At 36.0% G+C, this 16,817-nt stretch overlaps 1 protein-coding gene across 1 annotated transcript in view; it reads left to right on the plus strand.

The window, feature by feature from the left end:
- Window positions 1-16,817, plus strand: part of trabd2a (TraB domain containing 2A) — a 69,224-nt gene that overhangs the window by 22,965 nt on the left and 29,442 nt on the right. Inside the window, exons 3-4 of the mRNA XM_015398131.1 lie at window positions 12,609-12,755; window positions 13,114-13,288. Coding sequence (XP_015253617.1) covers window positions 12,609-12,755; window positions 13,114-13,288 — 322 coding nt within the window. The remainder of the gene's footprint in view (window positions 1-12,608; window positions 12,756-13,113; window positions 13,289-16,817) is intronic.

Genomic DNA, 16,817 nt, shown 5'->3' on the forward strand with positions numbered 1-16,817 from the left:
TGCTGTTTCTCGATCAACACGATGTCTGGTTGGTTAACCATCACCTGTCTGGATCTTGAAGTCCCATAGGATCTTAGCTCGGTCATTCTCAACTACCTTAGGAGGTGTCTTCCATTTTGACCTTGGGACTTCCAACCCATATATATATATATAATATATATATCTATATCTATACAAGAAAAAAGGGATATAAATGATATATTTCCAAAATGAAATGTACAAAATGTAAATTAATATCGTCTATCAAGAACATCTCAGGTGGAAAAGTTTTTTGTTCACCTGGTTTAATTTAGTAAAAAAATCTTCTTTAAGGAACTTTTGGCTATCAGATTATTAATCGATTAATCAAAAAAGTAATCAACAAATTAATCGATTTGCAAAATAATCACTAGATGCTGCCCTAGTGAGCATCCTCTTCAGAAGATTTTTAAACAACCAGAGTGTCTTCAGTCAAAGGTTCTCTAGATCTGGTGTTCTGTCAGATGATCATACCCATTGAGACCAGAATACCCATAGTCAATACCCAGTTATCACTTTAGTTTATCCCTTTAATTTATCCCTTGAGTTGAGTGAAGTATTTGGTAGACATTTACCCCTCCTTAGGCACAAAACATGTTTTGTTTTTATAGGGGCCCTAACATTTCATTATAGTATTATGAAGTTACTCTTTTTAGAGGCGTATCCATTTAGGCGTCATTTAAGACTGCTCTTATTTCAGTGAAAAGTAGAAAACTTTGCAGATGATGATAATGAGTGTTTTTAATTTTAAGGCTTTCATATGAGGCAATTTTTTAACATTTGACTGTCTGTTTCAGGATACATATTGTTATTTATACCTACGCTGAATATACAGTAAAACTTGACTAAACCAAGAAAATTGGTGTTTTCACTAAATTTTAAGATTTACCAGCATCTTTTGAAATCAGGGATTTAGTCTACACTTTTTTTTCCTCTGTCTGAAAAAAGAAAATTTCTCCATTATTATCTGCAGCAGTAAGCAGTAGCACACTTTTGATAAGATATTTTGTGGGTGAAAGTCTCCGTGTGATTAATACTTCTTGGTTTTTGGATGTCTGACGGATTTTGTTGTAAACACAAGTGGAAATGTGATGGTCCGTTGCTCTGACTTGTTTTGAATTCATACAGGGAAGAAAGAGAGGTTTTATAAACCTGTGGTGTGCCGCCATGTTTCTACATCTATAATATTTTTGTCAGTCAACCTTTCAGAGATGTTTTTCTCCTTTAACTCATAAAGAGATGTAAAAAAACCTCCTGTGTTTTATATTTATACTGTATCAATTATGGTAGACAATATGGGTTAAGTGTCAAGTAGAAGTGGTTTTCGGTCAGTTTATTTGAATGGGCTACATAACCTTCTCCTCTTTAAAAAAGAGGACCAGTGAGCATCAGTACTCCTCTAAACACTAAAAGTCCTCTGATTTTTTTTGTATTTATTTATTTTTTTTATTGCTATTCCGGGCAGCCAATGTAACATGACAAAGATGTTTTGAATCCGGCTTGTTTAGATGATTTTAGCGGCTCTAACCACACTTCTGCTACATGTAGACATCAGTAGACATCTTCATTGTACATCTAGATGTCTTCTCATCTTTCAGCTTGTGGTCCCTGCAAATAACAAGTGTTTTGAACTACATGAGCACATTTTTAACACAGCTTTCACAGATGAAAACAGTGCTCCACAAAGACAAAGCAGAATAATAAACTCCAACATTATTTGCTGCTGACCCCGTTTGCTATTTCATACTGACCAGTGTTACTGGATCATCATGGCTCAAAAGCCAAGCTGCTATTGAGAAATCATCAGTGACAATACTGTTGGTTAGAACAACACTTTCTTATGTAAAATATATAGATGCATGTCAACCTTATTCCTATTACTTTAAAATGCTTTTTAGAGTTCTTTCCATTTAAATTTCCAATCTATTTAGTTAACAATATTTTCAACCAATAAATCAATCTATTGGTTCGAATGCATGTATAATGCTTCTTTATATGAATAGCATCTCAGAGCTGAAAGTTGGAATTTTTCTTAACTGCTTGTTTTCTTCATATGGTCATTAAGAAGGAAAAAGTGCTCTTACTAACATTTTGAAAACTCTATTTAGTTTTTTTTCTCTTTCCGTCTCTGCCAATGTCTGGTTAAATAGATTAGGTTAATGGGATAGACACACAAAGTTAACCACTGGAGGTTCACTATTAAAGAACTTCTCTATATATCACTTTAATCTTGATGAAATGCTTATTTGTTGTGTGAAAAGCTGTGAAACATTTAAAGTGTGCTGTATACCTCAATTGTTTTGTTTGACAGCCTGTTTCTCTCTCTGAACCTTTTCCCTAATTAAAATATATATATATATTTTTTTTAACTCTTTTGCTCTTTGTTTCCTAACTCAGTCAGCTGCTGTTTGGTCTTTACTTGACATAAGATGTTCTTGTTTATGTATTTACCATCTTCAGTGAATGCAAATGGAAACATCTGTTTAAACAAGCCTGCAAACACATGAACAATTTGGTTGTTTTTCATATTTTTTTGACTGTTTATGTGTCTGTGGTCAGGCAACAGGCCTGGGCGGACTTCTTCACTGTGATAAAGTTACATCTTTCCCTCTCTCTGTCTATTTCTTATTTTTAATATTATCACCTTCCCCCTTTATCACCTGCTGTTTTCCTTTATTTAAAGTTTGAATCCACTTCTTACCCCCCTGTATGCCTCTAAAATCAGTTTTTAGCCCCTGTTTAACTTTGTCAGCCCCTTGTCTCCTTTGTGGATCAGTCTGTCATCAAAACAACCAAATCCATTATTTTGACGGTTTGGATACTGGATCCTATTTTCCATTACACAAACCCTTTCTTAATGTGTGTTTCTTCGTGTGTAGGTGCTGCGTTTTGTACAGGAAAGTATGCTGTGTTTTCAGTGTTTTTATTTAGAGCATTAGAAGTGGTGCCAACTATCTCAAAGTGTTTACATGCTTATTAATATGAATGAGTGCAGCTCCAGGCGTGTTTGCTTCACCAGCAGGGCTTTTTTTTTTTCTTTGTCAAGGCCAGTGGTTTGAGCAGATTGGAGATATTTGTAAACAATGCGGTAGGTTTTAGCTTCCATTTACATCTTTCTGATTTCTGTTGTCAAATGTTAGAGCCATATTGTTGGAATTGGTTTCTGTTATTTTTCAGTCTTTTTGTGCATCTTGCCTGAGTACAATTGCTTTCATCTTTTTCTGCTATAGGATTTATTTTGTCTTGGAATCTGGAGTGTTTTTCATAAAGGAACTAGTATATATGAGGCAAATTTAGGCTTGACTTTCAGAAATATAAAATCATTATTTATTTAAAATAGAATCAAAACATTGTTTGAAGCATCAAATGAAAATGGTTGTTAGTAGTAATGCATTAAATGATTTATGATGGATAACTGTATAATGTTGACATGCATACATTGCATTTGTTTGATACACTTTTTTAATGTCTATGAATGTGTAGTTTAAGTGCTCAAAGAACAGTATCTGTTTCGGGACTTAGGAATTAACTGTTTGTTCATTTTCCCCTTATTTTTAGTAAATTTACTTTATGTGTCAATAATGTGTTAGGCATCTTTAGTACCAAGTCTCAACCCTAGGTTCCACTTGTAATTGAAGTGATACATATGCGCCACGGTATGGCTTCTCATGGCTATTAACCCTAGTCAACAGAATGGTTCCATTGAAAGCGCCATTGTTTCCATTGTTTCTGAAGCATCCCCTGGTTGCTTCTTTAAAATGTTATGTAATTTAAAAAAACTGTTCATCCAGTTAATCGACAGCCTTGATAAATGTCATTATTAATTAAAAAATATATATCACCCATGATGGGTGAGGTTTTAGAGGTGGCCAAAGCAGCTATTATCAACAATAAGCTGCATACTATCAGCGATAAGAAACCTACTAGAAGGTAGAGGAGGCGCAGTCTGATGCCATTATATGGTACCAATAACTGCTAATAATGGCCATTTAATGACAGATCACATCCAAAATGAGTGCCTCCAACTAGTTCTGGTCTTCTTTGTCATTTCCAAAAGCAGTAAGGTCCAGCTGCAGAACAAGTGACTCATGTGATGAGAAAAAAATAGTGTTTCTGTTGCAGTTGTGTGAAATGACAATCTCAGTTTGGCTGAAAACCACCTCACCAAACATATTTTTATCAAAACATTTTAGTTTTATTCAGAATTGCAGTGTTTTTATTTAGCAAAATTTATTTTCGCAATTAGAATTTGTGCAATTTATTGATTAATGAAAACTCGCTGAATGTCAGCATGTTAGAGAGGCACTGCCACATGTGGCCAAATCCCACAACTGCAGCCTCTTCTACTTGTCATTACTTCTTGACAACGTTTTTGCTTTTACTCTTTTTACCTTACGTGGCAATACCATTGGTGTCTGAGTTGAGATGGATGCCGATCGCTTCTGAGTATCCACAAAAAAACTACTGTTAGTCTGCTCACCACATGATGTCCAAAGGGATGAAATAAAAAGGCTTTTTAAAATATATTTTTCAGTAAAAGCAATTTGTTTTGATATGACTTATTGATACTTTGGCTAATAACACTATATTTCGGCTGCAATTTATCATGTTCTGCTCGAAGTGGCATATAATATATTTTTTTCTCCTGAAATTCTTTGAACCTTTTAAGCTCTAGGGCTCTTTTCTGTGCTTGTTGCAATTATGATGTTAGCGTACTGGAACATTACGTATAGTTTGAGTAGAATCCCCTCACTAGCATTTCTAAATGTTGGTAATCACTGGTAATCACCTGTTGTGATGCCCATCAGGTAGCTCTTAATGTAGATGCCTTCAAATATCATTGAATTAGTTGGGATGTGTGCAGCTTGCTCAGTGTTGTTAAGCAGGAAGGTGTGAAGGGCTCAGAAGTTGGTCTTTCATTCACCACAATCCCCACTATGCACACAAAAAAAGGCCGCTTCAAACCATTGGGCTTTTTGGTTTGAGGCTGATTCCCTATGACAGCCTAAATATTTGGCTGGGTCTGGGCACCAAGGTAAATTCGCCCACCAGGAATGTTTTTATAGGGCACAAGGGGGAGATAGAGAAGGGGAGTGAGGGAGGTAGGTGTAGGATAGACACAAAGTACGAGAAATAGAGAGATCACAGTGAGTTACAGATGGAGAGAGGTTTTGCACTGTCAAATAAATGTAGTCTGAGTGATTGCAACAGGTTCAGCAGATGTCAGTGTGACTTAAGGGGTTGATATTAAATTGATTTATTTTGAAAAAGTAAAATAAGGAAACAGCAGGGTGCCCTTTGGCTTGAATAGTTGAAAGATACCGGTAATGAAAAATACACAAAAATATCAAGCATTTTCTCACATTACAATGGCTAAATGCGCTTCTAAGGCTTCAGTTTTGACAAGTGATGTACAGTACTATTCAAAAAGGTGTTGACAAAACCCAATTGTTTTGGATTGTTGGACTCTTACTAGCTGGTTGAATATGCAAAAATGTTTCACCCGATTGATAAGATAATCAAATTTAACAACTCCCACCCATCTGTCAGTTCATTAAAAAACACCATCTCCGTTGATCTTTTGAAAGAATCAGTTAGCAGTCAATAAGATATTGTGTATTTTATTCAAAGACCTACACATGACTGTTCACTGATGTTATCCACCGAACCTGACTGAGTTCGAGATGACCGATATACCTACCCAAAAGGATTTAAGGATGTGACTTGCTAGCGTAGAATTCTTTTAATTATTTTTTTCCTGATTTTACTCAAATCAATGCAGTCTTTGGAATGTCTTGTTTATTTTTTAATTTTCTCAAAAATTATTCATCAAACAATCAAAGTAGTTGAATTGCACAGGGATGAAAGCTAAAACCTGTTTTAAGACATTCCCTTTCCAATCAAGGACAAGTTTCTTTAGAATGCTTCAAAAATAAAGAAAATGTGTGCGTGCTAACAGACTTCATCTGTCTGCCTGCTGGAGAAAGTGGCCTCTGTCAACATTCATAGATTGAAATGTTGATGATCAAAAGGAATAGGATATATCAATTATGTCTAGGGATGGATTTTCCTTTCAAAAATGAGGGGTGGGTGGGGCAATTTTTGGCCATCATTACTTTCAACGCCATGGGCCTGGGGAGTTTTCCCCTATGTGGCTTGGCTGTTTCTCTTTTTCACTTTCCCTTTTTCTCTCCTTGGAGGAAATAATGGCCCCATATTTCCTCTCTATTTGCATTGTATTGGAAAATATTAATATACCTATCTTCAAAGGTCCACTTTGAGCTCTGTGATGGCTGCCATAATCCATGATGATGAAACGTTTGAACACTACATGCACCTACGTACACACCAGCACTCAAACCAACAGAGAAAATACCTAATCTTGTACAGGTGTGTGCACACTTACGTGCACGGAAACAGAGAAACACAGCGAGGAGGTCATTAGTGACCTAAGGAATGTAGAGGTCAAATCTTAAAAGACCTTGGTGATAGAGGGGATGTATAAGATCAAAGGAGAGAGGGAGGGAGAGATGGATGGAAGGAGATGCTTGGGATAAATAGGATCAAAAGGAAGAGGAAGGGAGGAATGGGAGAAAGATGAGTTTGTGAATGAGAGCGGAGGTGTAGCGCAGGAGGAGGAAACGTAAAGAGAAAGTGTTGAGGAAAGGTATAAAGACAGAGGAGGGGGGTGGAGGTGGAGATATGCAGTGTTGAAACAATGCAGATAACTCAATTTGACAGGTGTGTGCATTTGTATTTGAATGGTCGGTTTTTAGCCTGAAAGTGAAAGCTTGTGGGGTGATGAGAGATTTATGCTTTTGGTGTGTGTGTGTGCATGTCTGTATGTCTGCCAATGCCTGCTAAATAAGACTGAGTGCATTTTGGAAGCCACAAAACCCACAAGCTTTTTGGAATAATTTCTTCCAAAATGGGAGAAAAACTAGAAAACATTTTTAGCTGCAGAGTCTACAATATGAAACAGTTTTCACCACATTTCAGCACAAAGAATCAGTCAAAAAAATTAAGCATAAGGAAACTTTTCATCTTGTGATATCACAAAGTTGTTCCAAAACCGCCTTATGAATACAAGACATTTTCTAATACTACTGTCGCATTATTACATATCTGTCTTGTGGTTCAATTTAATGGATGAACAATATGGTTTAAATAGAGAACAATACATAATTGCCTTGCTATTCAACTGATACTTTTGACATTTATAATTCAATCTGGTTGAGCCATGCTGTCAAAAATCATTGAATATGATGAGAAATTTTGTGGCAGTACCTTCACATCTCAGACAAAACATGTGCGTTACTTCTATGGAGAGTCACAGAAATGACTGAATAAAATAGCAGTGCTTATTCTCATGCTACTCTACTCAGCACTCTATTGCATCTGTCCTGATAAAGATTTGCATTGCATACAAACTGATGAGGGGATGTATGGATGGCAGAGCAATCCAAACTAGTTTTTCAATTGAATAATCAATTTCAAATCATTTCCAGCTCTCCTTCTTAAAAGATTGTTTACGGAAGGAGAAAAATAAAGAAATTATTAATCTTATTTCATATTTTTAGCATTTTTCTAGGTCATGACATTAAGTAATTAAGAAGGGTGCTTAATTTCTGAAAACTTCCATGTTGTGGGAATGCACCTCTATTTAATTAGTAATTATTTGAGCAGTTGATGGGGATATGACAAAAAATGCAATGATTCACTACACGTTACATTCTTAATATTAATATACACAAGATAAAAGTCGAGGTACTTAAACTATTACAAACATACTTTAGATACATCAGTACCTAATATTTAACAAAATGTGCTTTCTATGTTCATGTTTATGCCCAAGTAAAATGTATTTTTGAATATACCGTTGACGCCATAATAATGGATCATTTTATTCCCATCTTTGCATAAAAAGACAAAATATTATACAGGTGGGTCAGAAAAATAATTTTCAGTTTACATTTTTACCAATGTCAGAAGCATGAGAAAAAAATCAGCTCGTAACATGTAAGTCAGATGGTATAGTGTTGAATTAAATGGAAAACTAACATCTAGAAGCAAAGAAGTTTAAGATTATAATGTTAAATGAAAAAAAAAAAAACGTATTTGAAGCTATGAAAATAAGTTGCCCTTCATCTGATAATGTCCACATAGTGTGCATTTTCTCCCCTTACATGTGTGGGGTTTTCCAGGTACCACAACTTCTCCTCAGCCTAAAATCATATATTTGTAAAAAGTACCCTAAATATGAATTATTGTTAATAGGAGAGTTTTTTTCACTTTGAAGTAAGGAAACCAACAACCTTTTATATTTTTTATTTAGTAAATAATTATTTTTTTTCATAATTCTTTTATATTGTTAAATGTGCTTTTGGTTATTATTCTCCTTACAGAATTTGATGTATTCACTTCTAGGTTCTCGTATTTCCTAGTCTGGGGGGCTTTTATTCATGAATTATTGCACCTTTTGAATGGCTTTATATTTTGGAAAATAAACTGAATATAGCTAGTGACAAATTTGTTCACGATATCATTCTTCATTTTTAACAGTATCCACAGTTGGACCTCAAGTTTTATACTATCAAACTGAAAGAAATATAAAGATAAAAACAAAGCTCTATGCGCACCAAGTTTTACATGACTCAAGTATGTGGAAGATGTAGTGTCTCCCTGGGAAGCTTCGATTTTAACTCTGGAAGCAAGTCTTTTACTTTCCTTTTTTCATAACCCTTTCCTTTGGTCTAATTGATCAGACTTTTTCCCCCGTGCTTGTTTCTGCTTGAGATCACTGCACCTCTTTTTGTCTTAAACAGCTTCATGTGTGTGCAAGACGGAAAGAAGAGGAGTTGTGTTACTGTGATAACATCACAAAGACGGAGAGAAACAGAATGTTTGAAAGTCTTCATTTGTACTTGGGAGGAAGCCAAGGCTTATTGAATTGGAACACACAGTTCGCTCTGAATTGTGTGTGCTTGTGTGTTTGCCTGCTTTCTTTGAAACAATTACTACAGCACATGGTTTTCTACTCATAATCAGACACACTATCAGTCATAAGACAAAGAAAAACACCCACACAGAAGGATGTGCTGCGTACAGGAACACACATGCTCCTGTTTAGAATGCCATTAAAGCTGAATTGGAAATTAAGTTACTGAAGCGCTCTTAACTCGGTGCCAGAACTTGCAATTAGAAGAACCTGAACTAGCCAAAGGCCTTGTTAAATAAGAAGCATATCATTATGTCTACATTTTGTTTAGATTATAATCCAATCATTCTTTGACAAGAACTTTGATGTAGTTTTTATTCATTTATATATTGTATTGAAACATGAAGCCTTTTCACTAAAAGAGTACAGGTCACTTACCAGGGGTAGCAACTCTGCATAGTGTCCGTTAATTGCGACAAAGGGACTACAGTATAGAGTTTGTTACTGCAAAAGGAATTTTAGATGGGCTGCCATTTTTTTTTTTTCACTATCTATACCTTATGATCACCTGGCTATCTGATGAAAGTTTCTTCACACGATTCCTTTTAAGAGATGAAAGAGATTTTCTAAAATAATAACAGTTAAATGGGTCCAACTCCAAAGTCTCAGGCTATAAAAGTGTTTGGCATGTTATGATGAGAAAAACTATCACTGCAGACAGAATAGTGCCATATAAGATGAGACTGAGAGCAATTATTCAGTCTTTCCTGCAGATTTAACATTTATTTACTTTTTGCAGCTATATTGAATGTGTGGTGATGCTGCTTCTGCCACAAACATTTTCAACATGTCCAAAACAACTTTGATAGATGTGCTTAGCTGAAAAGCGTATCATAAATGCTTTGTTATAAGATGCGTACAAGGGAAACACTGTAGTTTTCCCTAAACTAGAGGTTGAAGATATCTGGTCTATGTGCTCAGGAGGCCAGATTACCAGGTTCCCTCTGGGAAAAGATAACGGATCCAAACTTAATTCAAGTATGGCTGCTGCACAAATAAAATCCTCTCAAACAGACTGGGACAAACAGTTTTCCCTGCTCTTTAAACGGTTCATATATGATAAAGTCTGTCACTCGTAGATACTTTACCGTTTTACACAGACATGGACATTTTATGGCTAGGCAGGCTATGCACAGATTAAAAAAGAGATCAAAGTTACCCTAAGAAATCTCAGTTAAAAAATAAAGATCCTTTCAAAATACAGTTCTTAACAAGACATGGATCTGTCTACCAAACTTAAAGTTTTGTGCACAGTTTCTAAAAAGTAGTCTAATTGCAAATTACATTTACATAACCAGACAGAATATACTGTAAAATACAAGACCCTTGCATTTTAGACACTAGTTTTAGCAAAAGTAATTGGGAAAATGGCCAAGGATTTTGACCAAAAATAACAATATTGGTTGTGCAGGTGACCATTTTGTAAGGATTATTTACACTGAACATTTAGAAGGTAAAAGCACAAGAAAGAGATATGTTGTCTTTACTATGTATTTTTTCTAAAGTAATCCTATTTTGGAATTCAACCCTTCTACAATACAATCAGTATTACATTGTAATACACATGGTAGTTAAAAGAGTTAGGAAATACAGTGCAAACCAGTTTTCCTACACCAACATGAAAAAACTATAAGTGCACACTGTGATGATGACTAAAATATAAAACATATAGGAGTTATTTTAACAGCCTTTATACTCCGAATGCAAAGAGACAGATATTTTATAAATTTTCATGAAAAACTAGACAAACTAGACAAAGATCAAAGCTTTTCCTTGGAGACAAAAAAAAGAAGTGGAAGGAAGATTTCCTTGTCTTAAAATAATGACCATATAGAAATCACATGATTGAGATGTTATTGCACATATGGTTTAACTTTCCCTCTGCCTCTTCATTATTGTCCATTGATTACCTGTCATTTGAAATGATCTCAGCAAAGGGGCTCCAGTTGTTTATTTAGCATGATGGAAAAAAAATTCCATTGCCAAGCTGGCCCTTCAGCTTTTGTTGCATCAAAACAAGTTTAATCATCCTCAGCACATTTTATTTGCAGCACTGGCACTTAGCTATATTCAGGGCTTTTGCTGCCAAATCTATGAGATTTTAAACAAAATTGTTGCTATTGCTCTTCGCAATCAGTGATCCCAGTAACATCAGTAACATATTTTTTTTTCTAACTGTAATTGAGGCAGTGCTTCTTCAAAGACTCTCTACAAATCCCTCTCTCCAGTCTTTTTGGTAAATCCAACTTTAAGCTAACACACTCTAGAGCGAGAGCTTTCAGCTGAGCTGCTGAACACTCCAAATCTCCACATGTGGGAATCTAACTGTGATGATGTTTGCTCTAGTCGCGCACACCCACACCACTCCATTTCAACAAGAGGGTACATTTCCATGACAAAGGACAATTATTGACTTTCATTGGCTCCGCTCGCTTTGATATCAGCTAGGGGTGTGTCTGTGTGTCTCTCTGTGTGTGCAAGAGGGGCGGCGGGTGAGAGGACAACTGCAAAGAGAAGAAACAGGGGGACCTGATGAAAGGAGCCGAGTGGGAAAATGCACCCACTGACCCTAAGTGCTCTTACAGAATTGGAGGATCACAGAGAGAACAAAACACCAACATACAATATATGTAGTTTTTATTTTTTAACATTTCCTCTGTAGTTTTTGTGGATTTCTTATTATTTTTGCACATCAGATATTAATACAAACATATTTGATTCTCACCCACACCTCACTGCCCTCCTCCTCCCCTTTGCTGCTATAATTTAAGGGGCTGAAAGGCATGGCGTGTAGTGAAAGAGGAGAGTAGAGAGCGGAGAAAAGACCCCGCAGATGAGGGCCTTCCTTCACAGACGTGGCACAGATGTGAGGGTGTTTTTGTGAAATGAACTGGGGAGGGGCGGTGATAGGCTAATTTGTGTGGAAAAAAGACAGGGTACTTTTCATATGCAGAGCACTACTTTGATGCACGGCTGATGAAAGGTGGAAGGAGTGCAGAAGAGAGGGTGACGGAGGGGTTCTTTGTCCCGTGACAAGAAGGCATCTGCTCTCCTCTGTGCTGCTCCCCTCAGCAACATCAAGGGTCCCACAATGGGACAGCCCAATGACGAAGTGTCATTGGAGCGACTCAGGATACTGAGCAAAAAAATAACAATACAAAAAAAAAACACAACAAAATTGTTGCTTTAATCACCTGATTAGGAGTTCTATTTCTGTCATCAAGAAAAATGTACTTGACAGAAAAAACACATGCCCATGAATACTATCAAACATGAATGCTACACTCTCAAAAAAGATATGTTAAAAGTTTTTGACATTTTCAAAGATTCTTGGAATCTACAATTCTTGGAATCCAATGGCATGAGCTTATGCAAATCCTGCAATGATGTTTGTGCCTTTGATTTTCTGTAGTAGTTTGATCCTATAGAGGTGTAAAAGTTCCAGTAAAATTTACAACAAAAGTGAAAGCTTAATGTAGTTAAATGTTTTTTTTTGTCCACCTGCAATGATATTACGCATATTTTGGAAGAAAAGGAAGACTTACAGCCTGCAATTGCATAAAAAAAATTATTTTTGTTTGCCTCTTTCTAGGTGATCTTTGCCCTGAATCAGACGTTACTGCAGCAGGAGTCTTTGAGAGCAGGAAGCCTTCAGGTTCCATACACAACCGAGGACCTAATCAGACACTACAACTGTGGGGATCTCAATTCAATCATCTTCAACCATGACACCTCACAGGTCTGTCCCAGATGTTGAAACCTACCTTTTCTTATTACTAACATTCCGAACTCAATACATGTAAAAGACTTCTTCACCAGCCAACATTTTGTTTTTCTCAATGACATTTTATCCTTTTATTTTCACCTCTTACCGTATAATAGTCTTGACCCATACTTTCCTCCACATTTCCTCATTTCCTTTTACATTGATTTAGTCACCAGTATCCTCAATTGCCTCATTTTTTTCTATTAACTGAGGAATTTGAAATGTCCTTTTGTTTCATCTTTGTTAGTTCCTATAGAAATATTTTTGAAATGTAAAAAAAATCGATATATTCAAATTATTGTGAAATGAAAGTTTTTGTTCTCAATCCAAGGTGCCTAATTTCAACAATGTGACCCTGCCACCCAGTGAGCAGATAACTGCTCAGGAAATTGATGCCTATTTCCGACAAGAGCTCATTTACAAGAGGAATGAAAGGATGGGCAAGAGGGTCAAAGCCCTGCTGGAGGAGCACCCTGACAAGAGCTTCTTCTTCGCCTTTGGTGCAGGTTGGTCTTATTTGACAATACACAATCAAAACTGATGTTTCTACTTTTAGCCAATTGATTATAGTATTATGATTCTGGATCTGAATTCTAATTTTGAAACATAATTATGTTTGGATGTGCTTAAAGAATGAGCTGATGTAAAATATTAGGAGGTTTTAATGTGTCTTAACATGGTTATTACAATGCATACACTTCATCGGTCTTCTCTCCATAAAAGAAAAAGAAAACCTTCCTACAAGCATTTCAAACTACTCTTTTGATCTTTTTTTGCCAGCATCAATAAACCCTATACAATTTTAGACTTTTGCACTTTAGTTACAGTCAGTACCCCAATAATGTCTACAGGTAGGAGATTGTTCATACTTATTTTGGTTAGATTAGAGGTTAAAAACTGCTAATAAATGACTATCCTTTTCAATCTTAATGGTCTAAGTTACATATATCATATGTTTTTTTCATAATTTAGCTGAGCAAATCATGGTCCACACATATGTATGATGTGGTCTGTTGAACATTTATTTCTAGCCTGCGATCCCTACAAAATGCGATATCTCAGGAAACTTAAAATGACTCCAGTCTATTTTCTCATCCTAAAAATCCCAAACCTGAGCCCCTGAACCCCCCACCCCTACCCCTTCTCCACCCCACCCACACACACAACCTTTCTATGACAAACCTTCCTATTACATGTCAGTACAAATCATGTGTTCTTACTATTCAGTCCAACACTGATTGCATTTGACACGTAGCTTTGTTCTCTTAGCGTGCAGCTATAGACTTCCTGTAGTCCTTGATAATGTTGCCAAAATGGTAATCACTGCTTGATCAGTTCCGCTTAAAAAGCATTCATTCCCTTCATGACTTACTGTAAAATAAGTTCATCAGAAATTCTAGTTGAGAAACAATCCTACATAAAAGCGAAATGAATCATTTACCTGGAAAGGAGAATAAAAGAACCATTTAAATCAGTGGATCTTAATGGTTTATGCTTTAACCATTTATATTTAATTCCTCTGAATTTTTTATATTAAAATTATTTAGTGATGTGTTTGTTTTTTAAATAAACGGGCTACTTAGTCTTCTTGTATTCATTTAGTTGAGTTTATAACAATTGTGTATGAAAAAAAATCAAAGGCAGTAAAAACAAAGATTTTAACAACTGAAATGTTTTATATTGACATCTGAGTATTTAGATTAGTATATATATCTGTCAAGATGTGAATTGTTTTTATTGAAGCAAAATCATTGAAGTACAAATTAGGGATGCACAATAATGTTTTTTCACAATAAATTTTGAAAACAAATAATTTCCTGTTTCTGTTAGATGATGACTGATAATAAACCAGTGTATATTTTTCTAAACATCTAAGGTAAAAAATCTCCAAGTAAACCAAATAAAAGGGTGTAGCTTTGATTTTTCCAAATTAAATTTGCAGTAATATTGTTACTAGGGTAACAGTTAACTAGGGTTATTCCTGTTCATCTTTTCATATTTATCAAATGTCTCATCAATAGTTATCACTCCAGACGCCTTTCATTTTTTTCAGGGTTATTCGTAGCTACTACACCTAGCAGCTTCACATTCTTTCTCAACCCTGTTGTAATGAAGGATTATTAAGTGACATATAAGATTTGTGGTGTTGTAGCTTGTCTTTCTATTTCTTCCTAGTGGCGCTTTTGCTGAACATGTGTTGCAAACCGTGAGTGAATCATTTGTCTCTGACACACTAAAGTGAGCCCACACGTGGGGATGGTGACGCCTTGACGTTTCAGTGATTCAGTGTAGTTATGTGACATCACTACGTCCATGCAACAGAAGCTTGCAGTAAGGACGTGGGTGAAGAGAGGATTGTTACGAGGAAAAGCACAGAGCAACTGCGCCAGAACCAAGCAGTTATTAAACTGCCAAAATAAGTAAAAACATGTCTTAAATTAAGTGTATTTACCCTTAATTAGAGCAGGTAGATAAGATGATCTGCCAATGGAATAAGTATTTTTACTCCTAAAATAAGATAATTAGATAATATACACTTAAAATAAGACAACGCAATTTTTTTTTTTTTTTTATTTTAAATGTAAATTGTCTTGTTCCATTGGCAAAGTGTCTCACTTACCTCCTCAATTAAAAAAAATGCACTTAATTTGAGCAAAAAAGACTTATTTAGATTTCAATTTTTTGCAGTGTATCAGATCTGGGAAGTTTAAATTTTCGTAATTATCAGTATGACGTCATAATTGTCCATTATCTGCCAATAATTATCGCTAACCTAAATTATCTTATTATAAAAACTTGATGTGGGATTATTCTCATTGTTTGGTCTTAATTCATCAGTGTGAGCACATTTAAATGCATTTCAGGAAAACTCTTTTTAAAAGGCTTTTTCACATTTTTATCAGGGATATCTCCAAATGGGAAAGCAAGTGATTGCAAAGAGAACTGCATGGTATAAATAATGGTTAGTGCAGTATCTCCTATGTTAGGAGAGGGCATCAGGTTATAATGACAGAAAACCCAAAATTTCTCTACAGTGATATCATCAGTTATTATTTTCCAAAGATTCCCTAATCATTTCCAAGCAGAAAATCAGTGGGTTACTTTACTTTTTTTTTTGCAGAAGTAGAGACTTTCACAGTCTACTGGTCCCTTAACTGGCAGGAAACAGCTGAAGAAAAGCAGGCACACACACCCACAACCCCACCACATACACACACAAGTCCTAACAAGGAGTACATTTCATAGCGCGTCTCTGAGGAGGTGCCTTTACAAGGGCTTGGTCTCTAAAGGTGTGTGGATCTGTGTGTGTTTTATGTGTGTGTGTGTGAGCTGCTGAGTGAAACTGATATGGCCAATCAGCCCAGAAGCACTAGTCATAGACATACAGGGGGCAGGTTAGGTCGACTTGTACAAGGAATGGGATGGGGCACATTAGGGTACTCGCACACGTGCAAACACACACACACAAACATGCTCACACAGTGAGAACACACACACATATCCATACACGTGAAAACCTGATCCAGAAGTCATTCCCAAACCCAGTCTAGGTAAAATGTGTCCTTAATTATATCTTGAGGGGTCAAAGTACACCCATACACACACAAGCACACAGAATACAATGGAACCCATTATGTCAGCGTACTCACTCTTCTGTTGCCATCAGCTGTGAAGCTTATCAGTGAACATTTCTTGTCCATTTGAATCAGCACAAAAAGGACGTTTCAACAAATTAAAGGTTTAGCCATTTTCTACACTTCATTTACCAATGTGTCGTCATAACATGCCGCAGTAGCTGGGCTCTGGGAAAGACTGGGACTTATCACCCTTAAATTGTTCTCTATCAAGGTTTAGCTAATCCGTAATTAGCTGAAATGAACTCAGTCTGGGCTCCACATCAGATTCTATGGAATTTGGAGATGTGTTGTTTAAAGGACTGGCAGCATAGGGAGCATATTTCTCTTCCCAAGTAATGATTTAGTCAGTGTGCAGAGATTGCCAAAGCATCTTGACTGATGCTTTATGGAAAATAAC

The sequence above is a fragment of the Cyprinodon variegatus genome, unplaced genomic scaffold, assembly GCF_000732505.1.
Source record: "Cyprinodon variegatus isolate N-32 unplaced genomic scaffold, C_variegatus-1.0 Scaffold29, whole genome shotgun sequence".
Taxonomy (NCBI): domain Eukaryota; kingdom Metazoa; phylum Chordata; class Actinopteri; order Cyprinodontiformes; family Cyprinodontidae; genus Cyprinodon; species Cyprinodon variegatus.